General features: G+C 43.1%; 9 protein-coding genes across 9 annotated transcripts; 5 read left to right on the forward strand and 4 right to left on the reverse strand.

The window, feature by feature from the left end:
• Nucleotides 1-146: 146 nt before the first annotated feature.
• Nucleotides 147-755, reverse strand: I203_107248 (uncharacterized protein; the record flags this gene model as incomplete). The annotated part of the gene is made up of 1 exon (XM_019145334.1): nucleotides 147-755. The coding sequence occupies one exon, from the start codon at nucleotides 753-755 to the stop codon at nucleotides 147-149; it is 609 nt and encodes a 202-aa protein (XP_019005153.1).
• Nucleotides 756-1,848: 1,093 nt separating this feature from the next.
• Nucleotides 1,849-2,049, forward strand: I203_107249 (uncharacterized protein; the record flags this gene model as incomplete). The annotated part of the gene is made up of 1 exon (XM_065518155.1): nucleotides 1,849-2,049. The coding sequence occupies one exon, from the start codon at nucleotides 1,849-1,851 to the stop codon at nucleotides 2,047-2,049; it is 201 nt and encodes a 66-aa protein (XP_065372885.1).
• Nucleotides 2,050-2,105: 56 nt separating this feature from the next.
• I203_107250 (uncharacterized protein) lies at nucleotides 2,106-2,998 on the forward strand (the record flags this gene model as incomplete). Its single annotated transcript, XM_019145335.1, has 2 exons — nucleotides 2,106-2,213; nucleotides 2,300-2,998. 2 exons carry the CDS (start codon nucleotides 2,106-2,108, stop codon nucleotides 2,996-2,998), a joined length of 807 nt encoding a protein of 268 aa, XP_019005154.1.
• Nucleotides 2,999-3,167: 169 nt separating this feature from the next.
• On the reverse strand, nucleotides 3,168-4,332 carry I203_107251 (eukaryotic translation initiation factor 6; the record flags this gene model as incomplete). Its single annotated transcript, XM_019145336.1, has 5 exons — nucleotides 3,168-3,238; nucleotides 3,350-3,545; nucleotides 3,729-4,134; nucleotides 4,202-4,256; nucleotides 4,323-4,332. 5 exons carry the CDS (start codon nucleotides 4,330-4,332, stop codon nucleotides 3,168-3,170), a joined length of 738 nt encoding a protein of 245 aa, XP_019005155.1.
• A 528-nt stretch (nucleotides 4,333-4,860) lies between these two features.
• Nucleotides 4,861-6,982, forward strand: I203_107252 (uncharacterized protein; the record flags this gene model as incomplete). The annotated part of the gene is made up of 11 exons (XM_019145337.1): nucleotides 4,861-4,992; nucleotides 5,054-5,166; nucleotides 5,233-5,350; nucleotides 5,410-5,507; nucleotides 5,603-5,678; nucleotides 5,772-5,864; nucleotides 5,935-5,991; nucleotides 6,050-6,111; nucleotides 6,214-6,459; nucleotides 6,602-6,725; nucleotides 6,890-6,982. The coding sequence occupies 11 exons, from the start codon at nucleotides 4,861-4,863 to the stop codon at nucleotides 6,980-6,982; spliced, it is 1,212 nt and encodes a 403-aa protein (XP_019005156.1).
• Nucleotides 6,983-7,387: 405 nt separating this feature from the next.
• I203_107253 (uncharacterized protein) lies at nucleotides 7,388-9,996 on the reverse strand (the record flags this gene model as incomplete). The annotated part of the gene is made up of 6 exons (XM_019145338.1): nucleotides 7,388-8,888; nucleotides 9,029-9,079; nucleotides 9,278-9,436; nucleotides 9,502-9,521; nucleotides 9,621-9,800; nucleotides 9,904-9,996. 6 exons carry the CDS (start codon nucleotides 9,994-9,996, stop codon nucleotides 7,388-7,390), a joined length of 2,004 nt encoding a protein of 667 aa, XP_019005157.1.
• A 532-nt stretch (nucleotides 9,997-10,528) lies between these two features.
• On the forward strand, nucleotides 10,529-11,263 carry I203_107254 (transcription initiation factor IIA subunit 2; the record flags this gene model as incomplete). Its single annotated transcript, XM_019145339.1, has 5 exons — nucleotides 10,529-10,572; nucleotides 10,656-10,743; nucleotides 10,845-10,904; nucleotides 10,975-11,063; nucleotides 11,161-11,263. 5 exons carry the CDS (start codon nucleotides 10,529-10,531, stop codon nucleotides 11,261-11,263), a joined length of 384 nt encoding a protein of 127 aa, XP_019005158.1.
• A 680-nt stretch (nucleotides 11,264-11,943) lies between these two features.
• On the forward strand, nucleotides 11,944-13,380 carry I203_107255 (uncharacterized protein; the record flags this gene model as incomplete). The annotated part of the gene is made up of 8 exons (XM_019145340.2): nucleotides 11,944-11,989; nucleotides 12,054-12,383; nucleotides 12,477-12,681; nucleotides 12,828-12,915; nucleotides 12,987-13,019; nucleotides 13,080-13,184; nucleotides 13,241-13,288; nucleotides 13,363-13,380. The coding sequence occupies 8 exons, from the start codon at nucleotides 11,944-11,946 to the stop codon at nucleotides 13,378-13,380; spliced, it is 873 nt and encodes a 290-aa protein (XP_019005159.2).
• Nucleotides 13,381-14,303: 923 nt separating this feature from the next.
• I203_107256 (uncharacterized protein) lies at nucleotides 14,304-15,431 on the reverse strand (the record flags this gene model as incomplete). Its single annotated transcript, XM_019145341.1, has 1 exon — nucleotides 14,304-15,431. One exon carries the CDS (start codon nucleotides 15,429-15,431, stop codon nucleotides 14,304-14,306), a length of 1,128 nt encoding a protein of 375 aa, XP_019005160.1.
• Between the last annotated feature and the right edge of the window lie 31 nt (nucleotides 15,432-15,462).

A 15,462-nucleotide genomic window follows, 5' to 3' on the forward strand; every position in this document is an offset into this window, starting at 1 on the left:
AGTATAACATATCAGGTAGTATATATATACAATGAGGAAAGGGTATCTTGATATCTGCGAATCTCAGCATCAGTCTAACACATCCATAAGTCTCTTGAATGGAGTGACTGCCTTACTCACGATCGAGTTTTATCAGTCGTAACATTTCATGCCTCCATCACTTCTTTATCATCCGCTGGATTCGTTTCGGCTTTAACTGCAAATCGCTGCTCAACGTCATCTGTCATGACTTTCCAATCCTCCAAGTCTTCCGCATCCAAGTACTTCCACCATTCTTCTTTCTCCATAAATTCATCGAGACCCATGAATTCGATACTTTCTAGCCTTTCTTTCGTACGTTCATCTGACCAATTTCGAGAAAGCGCTATATCTTCTGCCAACTCTGTCTTTACAAAAATCTCAGTTTGTCTCTGGGATTCTTCAACAGTGGTTTTCCTGCAATCTTTATCGTAAAGCTGGATAATACCTGAATTGACGATTATTAAACGTGTCTTCGAAAGGTCTATCGCTAGTTGGATAAGATCATCTCGATAGTCGTGTCCAGCGAAACAGTTTGAAATGGATTTATAATTCCTTGAAGGATCGAAGGCTTCGGGCTGAAATATCCAAAACATCTTTTTCAGATTAGACATCTCTTCAATCCATATATCTCCGTCTACGATCGGATCAAGAGCCCTACTGACCAAAGATATACAAAAAAGTTCTTCAGTTCCTTTGAACAGCTCGTGTGGTAGATCGAACGATTCTACTTCCATGTTATGTGTACAAGCGTTATGAAACACGATTACCTTCGGTGCGACATCCCGAAGAAGTCTACAGCCATGTTTAGGAAATTCTGTGTGGACTCCGAAATCATTCAAGTAGAGATGTAAAGTATGAACGTTAGGTAATTTGAGTGTCGATCTGGTATTCGATTTGCACCATGTTGTTGAATGATGATAAACCGAAAAGGTGATCACATCATTTCTAAGCGCTTTACCATTCTTTTGACGAGTCTTCATCAAACCACATTGCGCTTTCTTCTCATTCAATACACGTTTCTCATCTTGATATAATTTCCAAGGGCTGAGTACCAAATGTTTCCACAGTACGGGGGAAGCGATTCTGTACAGTGCTTTGGAGACACGACAGATCGACGCGAGAGTGCCTTGTGAGGAGTAGGAGAGGACTCGCGAGATGAGTTCGATTGGGAAGGGGAATGTGGATCTGGAAATCGAGGGAATGCAGGAAGGACCTGACTTGGCGGCTCGAGTTGTCGGCTGCGATAACAAGACTCGTATGTCTGAGCGCTACGATAGCATCACCTCCCTCTTTGACAGACGTCCAACTGACCGGCATCTTGTCGGTCATATCGATTATCATCTGTCCTTCCCCACAAGTATGAAGTGCGGAGTCGAGTATATAGGAACCGGATGATGATGATGAAGGAAAGGAAGATGAGTGTTGTGGTGAATAGGAGTCGATTCAACCATGGACCATCCTAGCTCAAATCAAATCAGGATTACATCATCCCACACAACCACACAACCACACTTACAGAGGGAGCACGGACGTGGAATGCATGCATCGTACCACACCACGCAACGCACTGACCACCACGAACCTGTGTAAAAATTTTATGTACTTCACTACCACTCTCACCGTAATACACTCTGAATCGGTCCTCAATCTGTTGATTCACTCTGACTTTCAACCCCCCATCATCATCATCAACATCATCAACCTCGTATGTTGGCTCGTTTTCCTTTCACGGAGGAACCGTGAGAACTCGATATCATTCACAGCTCATCCTTCCACCAGCCAGCTCAGGGACATCGTTCAAAAACCGAATACCAGCTCGAACACACGATGAACACTCACCACCCCTCACCCAACCTTTCAAACGAGATCATTCTCGGTATCCTGCAGAACATCACCGATCGAGCAACACTGGCTTCATGTTGTCAAGTCTCGAGGATGGCATACGACATCGCATCACCACTACTCTGGAAGAATTTACGACTAACTCCTTGGTCGGATCATAAAATTCTAGTGGTGAAAGGGAATTGAGTGATCGCCGAGAAGATCACGGCAAGCTGAACAACTGTACGAGAAGCGTCTCCAAGATGAGAAATGGGGTGAAAAAGTTTACTCTGGAATATCATCCGGTCGATTGGTGTGGGATCGACAGACCTACTCGACTCAATTTACCCAACTTACAAATCTTGGAACTGGTTATGAAGAGCCATAACATATTTCACTTCGAGAAATTCTACGAAACCCATCCAATATCCGCAAGGATTGTAGACTGTTGGAAAAGCTCAAACCCAAAACTATCATCATACGAAACTGTGTTCTAGCAGACTTGAGACTAGATAAACCTGGTTTACCTTCAAGCCTTTGGGAAGAAATTGAAACATTGGTTTTAGTCTGTTCACCGAAACAACACATATTCTTCATCGCCTTCAGCAATTGGATCAAGACCGCTGAGATGAAACACTTGAAAAGAGTATATTGGGTTTTCGATCCCATGATTGATGCTCCGGCTTCGTGTGGTCAATCGATTAAAACATTCGATATGTTTGATAGATTGGTTAACACCATCGTCGAATCCAATTTATTCGACTGGGTGAACCTCGCACTGCTAAATCCACTCAAATCGCCTGAAAGCGATATTGAAATTCATTATATCAACCCGGAATGCATCTACTCAGCTTTGGATAGAACCCAAAAATTGGATTTCTTGGACCGATGTTATCGCTATCGTCTACTCAAGGATGAGGATCTCACGTCTGGAACACTTGAATCGAGGACTGTAAAGTTCCAAAACGCTTTCCTATTTGAGTTCCAAATTATAACTTGGTGTCAGTTGGAGAGGATGATGAGGGTAGATGGCTTGGAAGAGGACAAGAAGGAGGAAAGGAGGAAATTAATCAATTTCAAATCCCTACAGAAATGGGTAGAGGAAGATGAGAAAGATTGGTCACAATGGTTCGATAGGGATGATTTAGTCAGATAGAAGGAACGCACGCATGTCTGTATATCGTGTAGATTATAACACGACAATAACGTATTTTACTCGAATGTTCCCTCAACGGGAATCATGAGTCCATATATGTATGAATATGCATGACTATATGAGAAAAGTAGTTGTAGTAAATCTAAAGTGATCGGTTCTGTCTATTGATTTACGCGTAGTGGTCAATAAGGGAATCACGCATTTCATTGATGACAGCAGCGGAAGTTTGACCTTGGAGACCTGTAAATGACGATTCGATAATGACAATCAGCAAAAGTCACGATCATTCGAACAATATGAATGAGATATCGGGCAGTGAGGAAGGTGGGAGGTGTTGACCACTGTACTCACGGAAAGTAGCTTCGATAACACTGATCTCAGTAGCGGTAGTATCCAAACCGGTGAAAGCACACCAATCGTTAACTACCAGACCTGCACCTATGACTTCTGAACCTCTGTTGACTGTTCCAGCTACTAATGGTACTTGGAGTAAGGATGATAATTCGTCCAGTTCGGATCGAGATGTTTTGGGGTGAACGAGGCCTCCCTGAGGTTAGGATAGAAGATGAAAGTCAGCTTCCTTTCATTAGAGGCCATAGGTGTAGAGATTAAGAAATGTATAAGATGTATGATCCAGGATGGAGAAAGAGTAGGTCCATTGATAGTATAAGTTATGACAATGTCGACCTCGAATTTGGAGATGTAGAGGTAAGGTGCTTGGGTGACTCACCTGGTTCGACAAAGCACAATAACTTCCCACCAGCACATTAGAAGCAACGGTCTGTCTGAAAACTTCCACTTTCAACGTATCCGCAATAATCTCTTCCGTCTCTCTATCTATATCGGGATGAACCAAGGCGACATAATCATTACATGCTATTACGTTTCCCAAAGCACTCAGCCTCTCTTCGATTCGCTGTATGGCTACAGAGGGAGGAAGGGAATTTCGAAGATGTTGTAATTCCTGATCTGTCGTTGTTGAGGGAACCAATAGACCGTGTCTGTTTCCAGCGGTTAATCGACCGACTATACGTGTTCCTCCGATTGTGGTGTGGACTATTGGGATGACATCGGCTAGTTCGGATTCAAAGACGGAGTAGAAGTTGGTTGATGATGCTAAAGCTGTGAGACAGTAACTGGAATAGTCGTATACAAGATCGAGAAGGTAAGCAAAGTCAAACAAGCTTAGAAGAAAGCACATACGCATTGGTGAGTTTGGAGAATACTCCGATATCTGTCGAGTTTTCAAATTGGGTTCCTAAGAGATTGGTGTAAGTTGATGATCATACTCGTAAATCTTGGAGACAAGGAGCAGGCGACTTACTGACGGCCATGATGTATGATTATCTACTGTGTTTTACTGTGTTGGAAAGGTGCTGTTACTTCAGAGCGAGGGAGATTCAGGAGTGATATCTGATCCAGATGATTAATCGAGCTACGTTGATCTGTCTGACCTTTGACTGTATCCAGAGGAAGGTGTGGAACTGACTATTTATAACTGTTGCTTGTTCACTTTTGGATCATCTCGATGACAAACCTCCAAACTCCAGAGGTGAAATTGAATTTGAGAAAACTTGAGCTCGGATCCGAGATATGAATTGGTGGGTGGGTTAAAGTGGTACACCGAATTAAGGTAGATCATCCATCACTCGCGCGAATGTCGAATGTTGTTGACGAGTAAAGATGTATCTGCGAGCGTACTCATATGTCCAAGATGCCAAACGAGAAACAGAAACAGTTGACTCGCCTTCCTTTTCGGATCCGTACATATCACCTTCAGCAGCCTTCGACATACCAAACTGCTCGAACGAAGATAGCCGACATAGCAAGTGCAGGAAGCAATAAAACCCTTATCGACAACCATGAAATTACAGCAGTATATCAACTCGTTCATCGAACCATTACATCATGAAGAACCAGCGGCTCTAATCAGGCTACTATCATTGCATAACAAGACAGCTAGGGGTCTGGCAGATACAGTAGGACACATAGACGTGAGTCATATGATCTGACAGTTTCGTCATCGAGTACTGACTTCATGCGCTACGCTATTAGGAAAGACGTCTGAACAACCCTGGTCACTCCTTGCCCGAGCCATGGGATGGAATAGCCATAAGGCATTGTGCATGTGTATACGCCTTGTACACCAAGAAAGACTATCAGGAAGCGTTAGTAAACTCATCTGGCAATAATCTTGTCTGTGCTGACTTTGACTTGTGGTATTGGTATCGTAGCTATACACACCAGAATGCTTTGCTTAGTCTGCTTTACCGATGGTTCCAAGATCAATCAGCTTGGATATTACCAGTTTTATATATTTTATTACAAGATTTGAGGGACCTAGCTGAGCAGGTGAGCTCGATTTTGGAATACATCATATGATCCGCTGGCTCACATAATCACTTATTTAGGCAGATCAAGTGACATATTCGAGTACAGGTAAAATGCCTTCGTTGGAAGAATGTACGAGGACAGTTAGTAAAGCCTTTTCGATGTGTGCGACGGACAGGTAAGCGTCTATGATATTTTAATCCTCAATGTAAAGAGTAATGAAGGTAGCAATCACGTGTTTTGTGAACAAAGCTAATTGGGGATTTCTCGCAGAACATTCAAAGGATCAGAATCAAGGCGGAATGGTGTATATCACGTAGCATGTCTAAGTCTGAAGTGCTATTTCAAGGTGAGTCTTCATGGGCAGTCATTCCTGTAAGATTAATCTGCGTCAACGGGAAGCATAGTCTATAAAAGCTGAAACCGAAGCTTTTTGATATAGGTTGGCAAACCAAATTTGTGTAAAAATATAATAAGAGCCGTAACGTCTGATTCCAAAACCCCGCCAATCGAAGAAGCGCCATTGAACGATCAGGTGGGTTATCAAATCTTGAAACTATCACTCTATATCGATTTGATACTTATCTCTGGCTTGGTTACTCAAGGTCACATGGCATTTTTACATCGGGATGTTAGCGTTCTTGAACGGTGAAGACAAAAAAGTGAGCCCCTCAAATCACATCAAACGTCATTGATGCATGTGCTCATCCTTATACATAGGCCGGGGAAGAACTAGAATGGGCTTTACTGAATTGTCCAGCCGACGCTCACCGTAATCAAGAGTGAGTTTTTTCCTTTTGTTTGCCTTCTCTTCCTGTCAAATCAAACTTCATTAATTATCTGCGATCGACTGTTGAGAGCTAATGACAATCCCATACACATAGGCTTATTCTCACATACCTCATCCCTCTTCATTTACTACACGGCTCCCTCCCTTCCCGTCGTCTACTATCCTTGCATCCACGATTGGAAGAACTCTTCTTGCCGTTCATCAATGCGATCAAGTCAGGAGATGTCAGGGAATACGATGAGAGGTTGGATTGGGCACAACAGCGGCTAGTAGGGATGAGCACGTACCTGGTCATGGAAAGAGCTAGAGAAGGAGGATTGAGGATGTTATTCAAGAAAGCGTGAGTTCTCATTTCCACTCGAATTATCGCATGACTTCTCATCCTCATATTACGGAAATGTGAGAAGTATCCTTTCTGTCTGATCTCTGCCTTGCATGGAATCTGGAATGCAAGCTGACACCTTGTTTAAACTCGATTGTAGCTGGATAGCATCAGATAAATCGACGAGGATACCCATAACGACCTTCCAGATCGCTTTGAAGATACATGGCGTGGACGTAGATTCGGATGAAGTGGAATGTATGGTAGCCAATATGATATATAGGGTGAGTCTTCTACCGATTAACGGTCGTATACATTCATATACATTCATATCGGATCATTTTGTACCCTCCCAAAACAAGATTCTTCTTTCTCCTTTTTTCATCTTTCTAGCAATGAAAACCAGATAAATCACTTTTACTGACTTGTTCTGTTTCATCAATGATAGGGCTACATGAAAGGATATATATCTCATGAGAAGCAGATGGTAGTTTTGGCCAAAACGAATCCTTTCCCTAATCTATCGATTATAGTACGATGACGAAGAAGCCGAAATGAAAAATGGAGATTGAGATTTTATAGGTAGAATAGAAGTATAAGATTGGTTAGAACCCATGTATTTGAAAGGCATTCTCCACGATGTTGTATCACATTGTATTCACCAACGATTTATCTCTCAAGAGAATGGATTTTGTTGTGGCTCATCATGTTTCCAGACTTGATTAGCAATTCTTGAAACACATGGGATGGAAATTATAATTAGACTAAAGAGTGGTAACGTGGTCCAAACCAAACCAAACCAAATAGTATCAAGATGCATGATGATAGGAAATTGAATTTACACATTAATTTACAGATCCATTATCACATGAAATGACCAAGCAATGATCTTATCATCATCATTTCATACACACCTGAGAAAATACAATACCTTAAGCGAATGATACTATTCTTTCTTCTCGACCACTACCTCTGGTGATTTATCCTTGTCTTTCTTCTCCTTATCTTCAGTATCTACAATCGATTGAGAAGGACTTGATAATTCAGCTGGAACCAATTTACCTTTACCCGTTCCCTTGATAGGACTAGGTATAGATACGTTCGTACCCGAGGAAGAGGACGAAGGAGTGAGTGGTTTGGAGATAGGTGATAATTTCTTTTTGTTTTTACTTTTTGTCGTTTCTGCTCCCACCGATGTGGAAGTCGATTTCCCTTCGGTAGCGTTCTGGACAGATTTGGGTATTCCTTCATCATCATCATCATCATCTTTCTTTTCTTCTTGAGATTCCCCTTTGACCTCCCCTTCTATCTCCGGATTCGCTTCTTGGGGTTTGATATCTGCCTTGCCCTTCTCCCTCTGAGCTGACTCTGACTCTGTTTCATGTACATCCTCGGCTGATCCAGGTTGATGTTCCCCTGCTGCCGCTTCTGATTCTACTCCTGTCGATGAGGACGGAGCAAGTGGGGCTACCGTATTCTCAGGACTCAATTCACCTTTCTCCTCCAGTAACTCAATCTCATCTTTCGGTACCATCTCTTCTTCTCCTTCTTTTACTTCTTCTTCTACTTCTACCTTTTCCTCATCTGCTAAGCTTGATTCCTCCTGTTTGCTTTCCTTCTCTAAGGGAGTCTCGATATTCTCCAAATTCTCCTCTTGCAATTCATCCGGAATAGTGACAGACTGATCTTGGCTCTCGTTCTGACTTGTCGTTGCTTCTGATTTTGAATCCGATTCTTCATTCAGATGAATGACCGTATCTATACTCTCCGATCTATCTCTATTCTTATTCGCACTCTTACCCGGTGAAGTGGAAGTTGTAGAAGTATTCTCTAAAGTCGAATTAGAACTTGGTAAAGGGGGTATAGCTTCACCAGCATGATCAACCCAATGCATCGTAGCTCTAGGTTGTTTACCCCTCCCTAAAGTACTTTTACCTTTTCCTGTACCGAATTTTAACGGACTTTTAGGTATATCGGGTACTTCGGAGTTATCACGTATAGTACCATAGCCTTGTTCGGTCGTCTGATCAGGTTTAAGAGTCTCGTTTCGAATAGATCCAGGTGGTTTGGAAGGCGATGATATTGGCTTTGTAGGTGATTGTATAGTAGTGGGCGGTAAAGATCTATCCAATGATTGTGTCCTCTTTTCCTTTTCTTTATAAGTAACATCGTTTCTACCTCTCCCTTCATCTTCTTCATCACTCGAAGAAGAATCTTTCTCTTCATTCGCTTTGGACGATACCACCGCATCTCTCGGAATGGGTAATAACGAACTACCAACCAAGTTGAATTTCTCGCATAAGCCTAAGAACCTTGAGTATAGACTCGTTTCATTCTCGTTCAGCTGGAAGGCTTCTCGATGGTGGAAATATGCGTGGGAGAAAATACGCGATAGTCGACGGAAGAGGGATGGGAAGTGGGAAACGGAAGATGGAGGGATTTGCATTCTGTAATATAGGAGTAAAGATTATCAGTATAAAGGTAAGAGTGCTTGTATGAATCATTGAACGAAGAGATATCAGTGAGATCTGAAGAGTTGTCTTGTGGGAGGCGTGGAATACTGCGAATGAGAAGATGGTAGACTCACCTCGATGGGAAATTCTGGGACGAATTGAGTAAAGCTGTGGTGGAATCTAGACTATTCACCAAACATCAATCACATATTAGCAAGTATATCTACACTTCTCTTGATTGACGATATGATCAGTAGCAACTCCTCCTCCTCCTCCTACCCCGATCTACCATCACCCCTCATTGCCGTAAACACTATTCCGAAACTACTGCTTTATGAGGCTGGCTGATCTGCTTGTTGTCTGTCGAATGTCATCACACTCACGTATGTAAGATGTAATCTATAGCTGAACAACTCTCCGCTCCACCACCATGTGCCGAACACAGGTACAACCATTCATGAGCTTTCATCTCTGGACATGTCCCGCGGTTACATATGGGTAGTAAAGCGGTGATGAGTGGCGTGAGATCAATGGGTAATCGTCTGTTTCATTTGTATAGACTCGTAAGCTTGTTTCCTGTTCTGGGGAGGCTAAGGGAGGAGCTTACCGAAGATGTTCATAAATCCACTAAACAAGCACATGGAAAAGAATAAAGTAAATCAGTTTGGTAACTCCTTCAATGGGCATACAATATCTTGTCATCTTATAACAGGATGATCAACCCACAACATCTTTATCAGGTGCTTTCCCACCCATACTCTTATCTCCCACCGGGACATCTATGAGTCCCTGTACGTCATGAGGATCATTCCTGATTTTCAGAGAAAGGTATTCTGCCAGTTGAAATGGACCGTTCAATGATGATAGATCCGGTACAGTTGGATTGGGGGGTAGAGGTGGTATCTCCTGCTTCAATCAACTCATAAATCAGGGTTCACCGACGGTATCGCATATGGGCAGAGAGTGGGGGTAAGTAGTGTCTAAATAGCAAATATAAAGGTGAACTCACAGATTGCTTTGTGCCCCTCCTCAATCGATATATACCATTCTTACTTTCACTTTGTGTCGACGACGAAGAGGAAGAGGTCGGTGGAATGATCATGTTGTTGGATAATTCAAATCGGCTGAGACTCCTGTTGGTAGAATCGATGGGGATGGTCTTTTTCGATCTCGCTTCACACTCTGCAGGTGAATGATGACCCAGTCGTGTGCACTCGAATCTGATATTCGATAACTTATGCATCACTGAATCGTCCGTCATTCAACTTGGACGGCTCTGCATCTCCCTGTCATCACGTAAACGCGTCTCTTTGTGTTGCCACGTGGACATTCGCATAAAAAACTTATACAGCCCACCCTTATTGCATGCCAAAGGTATATAAACTCAAGGGTCAATTGCGAGATGATGACCAAGAAAGAACCCTCAACCCGGAGATGAAGCACTGGAGGTATCTTACTCCAACGAACCAACTTAATCATCTTCTATAGGCTGAGAGTAGTATCATCACTCGAACAACAAAAGGAATAGCGTCCTAGTATCGATTGTGAGCGGTGACGATAGCTTATCACCACAATCACATACCATCGACCTCCGACATCTTAACCTCTGAATCACCAGAAGGGAAGAGGCTACAATGTCGGGTGGTCAGAGTTATTACGAATTCTATAGGGGATCAAGGTAAGTCTGCTTATCCTCAGACTAGCAATGCCGGATATCTAGCAGACGAGACAAGCTTATTTACATCTGTGACTGTGATGCAGTATCGGCACCGCCCTTACGGATGCTCTTGACGAACTGATCACTCAGGGTGATATCCCACCTCAACTAGCTATGAGGGTGTTGCAGCAGGTAAGTCTCATCTGTCATATACCAACTCCTCAACTTAGTGATGCATCTCATGTGCCATACATGGGTGTCAAGCTAATAGTTTCTTTGGGTGATATGAGTAGTTCGATAAATCCTTGACCGAATGTCTGCAGAAAGGAGTCAAGAACAAAACTACCGTGAAAGTGAGTCTTCAATTTCTCCAACTCATACACCGTGTAGGCAGCAATGTGTTGATGACCTTCTTGATGATAGGGTCATCTCGCGACTTATAGATTATGTGACGATGTATGGACATTCGTCATTAAAGATCCGCAATTCAAGATGGAAGGTGTTGGTGCAGGGTGAGTTGGGCATACACACATCCTGTCGATCCCTCATTAGTAGCTGGATAGAAATCACGAGTGACTTTTATACTGATAAATATACTTTCGTTCGTAGTGCCGAAACGGTAACAGCACCGAAGATCAAGATCGTAGCCTGTAAGAGTGGTGATGCGCCTGAAGGGAAGAAGAGCGGTGCGAAGAGTAATGATTTTTCCTGAGAAGTTTAATCGTATATCAATCGATAGTGGAAAGGTTAGATCATAGGAGGAAGGGTGATCAGCTTGGGTTAGGTGGCAGATCATTTAGCTATTGTGTCAACCCGAGAAAAAGAGGAAAGACGAGATCAACAGTATGAATTTAACGAGATTCGAGTAAGCTGTCAATATAGAAAGACGGGGATCAGATGGGGGATGTCATCTTTTATGTTTAGAGTATGGACTATTTGTAGAAAATATCATCATTTATCATTCATCGTTCATCGTTTTATCTAATCTAACGAATATGTGTATGTATCATCAATCATCAGATATGGGGGGGTCTCTCATCAGGGGTTATGTACTTGACATCAAACCTCGCATTCTCGTGTCATCCATCACTCTCTCATGCTTGCCCATGCTTGTCCATGTCATGTCACCCCACAGGACGGTCTGGGATGGGATGAACCCATCTGTTTCATCTTGGCGTTATGCAAGTACGATGCTTTGTGCCACAGACATCGTCATCAGGTGACGTAACATGTGTACTGCATCACCGTCATACGACCACATACCACGACCCCATATATACCGATACCCCTCTTACTACAGCTTCCTGCATCTGATCATTCTTTTTATACTTGACGTTTTAAAGAAACAACGACACATCCAAAATAACACGAAAACAACATATCGCAGGCAGAATGGATTTCATCAAGAAAATGGCTCAAGAAAAGCTATCAGACGCTTGTAAGTTTTATCTGTGATTGTATCTGACTTCCACTCCTCTTCAGCTGATGATCGGATGGATCAGTCAACGGAGACGATGATAACAAGCAACAACAAGGTGGATACAACAACCAACAAGGCGGTTATGGTGGTCAACAAGGTGGATACGGCGGCCAACAAGGGGGATATGGCGGTGATGATCAACAAGTAGGTGGTTATGGTGGGAATCAAGGAGGCCAAGGCGGATATGGCGGGAACCAAGCTCCTGGAAGCTACGGAGGAGATCAAGGTGGCTATGGCGGTGGCAACAACTACGGTAACACCGGTGGAGAGCAATACAATCGACCTCACGGTGAGGGTGGTGCTAGCGCTGGCTATGGTGGTAGTTCAGGTGGATTCGGTGGTGCACCTCAAAGTCAGTTTTCTTTAACTTCACTTCTGGTCAAATCGTGGTCACAACCTGAATATCTTCGCGATGTGCTGCTAATTTCAACTTCATGCACGATAGTCAACGAAAACACCGCTGTCCATGCTGCCAACCAATACGGTTCGAACGGTAACGAAAACTCATCATTGTTCTCCACCGCCATGTCATTCTTGGGTAATATGAACAAGGATGATGGTGATGTCGACGAGGACAAGGTTCAACAACAACATCAACAAGCTTATGGACAGGGTAATGCCAGTGGAATGAGCGCTAATGCCATCGGAAGGTGAGTGATTGAGTTTAATCATAAATGATTCTCTTTCAGTCCTCTCCACTATTCATCGGAACGACATCTCCGACTATCATCAATAACATGATTATACGCAAGTTGTAGTGCAATCTACTTGTGCTGACTTACATTCCACTTCCCAGCGCCGCTGCCTTACAAGCTCTCAAAGCGTTTACTTCTGGTGATAACCAAGCTGCCAAGAGTAGCGGTGGTGGTGACATGCAATCCAAGGTGAGTCTTACCTCTTTACCTTTTAGGATCTATCACATTGTCACTTGTACTAATTTGATTGAGTACCACAGATTATCGGTATGGCTATGTCAGAAGCTGCCAAGGTGGGTTGTGTTTTGCGTGAACACGTATAGTCGCTTGACTTTCTGACTCTGCGACTTCAGCTCTTCGACCAATCTGGCGGTGCAGCCCAAGGCAACAAACAAGATGCCGTCACTTCTGCCGGTCAAACTATCATGAAGCTTTTGATCAAGTCCCAATTCTCGGGTGTAAGTGAATTTGTCCTCGAAACCTGAGCAGTGTAGGCTGATATCAGGTGAAATAGACCACTGGTGGTGGTAATTCCGGTGGTTTATCCGGCTTGATGAGCATGGTAAGTCGACACCTCATTCAGATACGTGTGTGCCCGGTATGATGGCTGATATACGATTTGACATGGGTGTATAGGCCTCCAAATTCATGTAGATGGACTAATGTCGATAGAATTGACGAGAGAAAGGAATTATGCAGTATGCAGTTTACGGTATTCAACAACGACAAAAAGTTATAGCATCAATACACGATATGAATACGAATCATCTCGACGGGATTTGCAAATATGTGCTAATTTCTCTGTCGGCTATGTTGCTGTACTCTGCATCCGTCAATGTAGCGAAACGATCGTCATAGTAGCCTTTGGAGATGAAGGCGATCAAGGCGCAGGCCGGGAATGAAATCTGATGGGATTTCAACACGTACATGGCTAGATGTCGAAACGCTCTTACTCGTTTCTTCAATTCTGAAATGCGGTAGGAGTGGATATCATTATGTTCGACCTCTAACTTGCCCAATCTCAGGAGGGTCATATGGGTCTTCCACCCTGAAGTATTTCAAGATCAAGATGAAGTACAACCTGATGAGTATGGTAATTGGACCCCGATAGAGGATAAATTGATGTTTGATTTATCCACAAGATATCCCATGATTCAAATAACGATTGTGTATGTAGGTCCTGAACGACATTATCGTCTACATTGCGAGAAGGACGTTAAGAAAACTGGTAGAACCCATGATCTCAAAGCTGAGGATATACAGTGTTCAGAAAGAATTTTCCAACTCACCTTGGATCACGGAGAGGATAGGCAGAAGTTGTTCAAGTTCGTTAGTCTAGATTAGTTCCTGGAGGAAGAGGATTGGAAGGATTGGTTGGATCCGAAAGTGATGGAAGAATGGAGGGTTGCTATGGGTCAGTTGGATAGTGGACAAGTTGGGCGGGAGTAAGATGTACAGCGTTTGATACATCAGATATCTACACTCGGAAAATCCACAGTATTGATCACACAACATGTGCATCATTCTTCTAATGAAAATGCAAGAATCAAGATTCAAATACCAATTCCGGTGATCAATCACTTCGGCAACCCATACATGACCTTCTTCCAATCTGCCAACACGCTTGCTTCGATCCAGTCCCACCATTCCACATGATCTACAAACCACTTCAGGTCCATGAACCTAACATTATTCATCCGAACTTCGAGGTCATTCTTATCCCAGTCCCGGTAATAAGGATCTTGTATACTGAATTTCCAAACTTTGTCCCTCAACTGCTTCTCAATATCATCCTGCCTTTCCCCAATAGACATATATCGTCTATTAGGATCTTTCAGTATCGTACTACCTACATTGACTATACTAAACCTCACATCGGGTGATGGTAGTAGTAGTCTAAGGATCAATTGGGTTATACTATGTGTATTGACTTTGTACCATTCTTTATGCATTGGCACCTGCTCTTCCGCCTTGCTATCGATACTTGGATCAAACAACCAATATACTTCTTTGATGCTGGGTAAGTTGGGTAGGTGGAAGGGTAGAGGTGAAGTGGAAGGTCGATATCTCTCATGAGATGATGAGTTGAATACTAACGTTCTGACTTTTTCATAAATGCTTGTGGGAATATCGGGTAATCGGAGATCAAATAATCGAATGGATACGTTCTTGAAGACTAGGATCTTGGGGATGAGTCTGGCAAATACTGGACAAGGTTTTAAAGTAGATTGAACATCGGGTAAATGACCTGTATGGAATCGCTGGGGATGATTCGGTCGATGATTGAGACCGAGATCCAACTGGAGGGTGATCAAGTTCGGTAGGTCGAGTATGTCGAATGAGGGATGGGAAGAGCATCGGGAATGGTGGTGATAGCTGATAGTAAGAGACTTGGTGTACTTTCGAAGATATTTCACCTGCTGAGGTATGAAATGAGGTTGATGAAAGGCTGGGACGAAATTGCGACCCTCATGTCCATTTGCTTTTCGACGACCGTGATGACCATTTCTTGAGGTATCGTCATCGCAAGTCAAATCGATGTGTCTGTAAAGTAGTGGTGTAGCCACCTCACTACAGACTTTGGAAACAAGGCAGCATGAAGCTAAGGTAGTTATCGGGGTTTCATTCTCGAAAGAGGATAGGTTGTTGATAATTTCGCGGATGACTTCGTTGGGTAGATGAGATGTAATTCCACAGATACGCATGATTCCTCGTCTTCCTTGCCTTGCGAGAAGC

This window comes from Kwoniella mangroviensis, chromosome 2 (genome assembly GCF_000507465.2).
Source record: "Kwoniella mangroviensis CBS 8507 chromosome 2, whole genome shotgun sequence".
Taxonomy (NCBI): Eukaryota; Fungi; Basidiomycota; class Tremellomycetes; order Tremellales; family Cryptococcaceae; genus Kwoniella; species Kwoniella mangrovensis.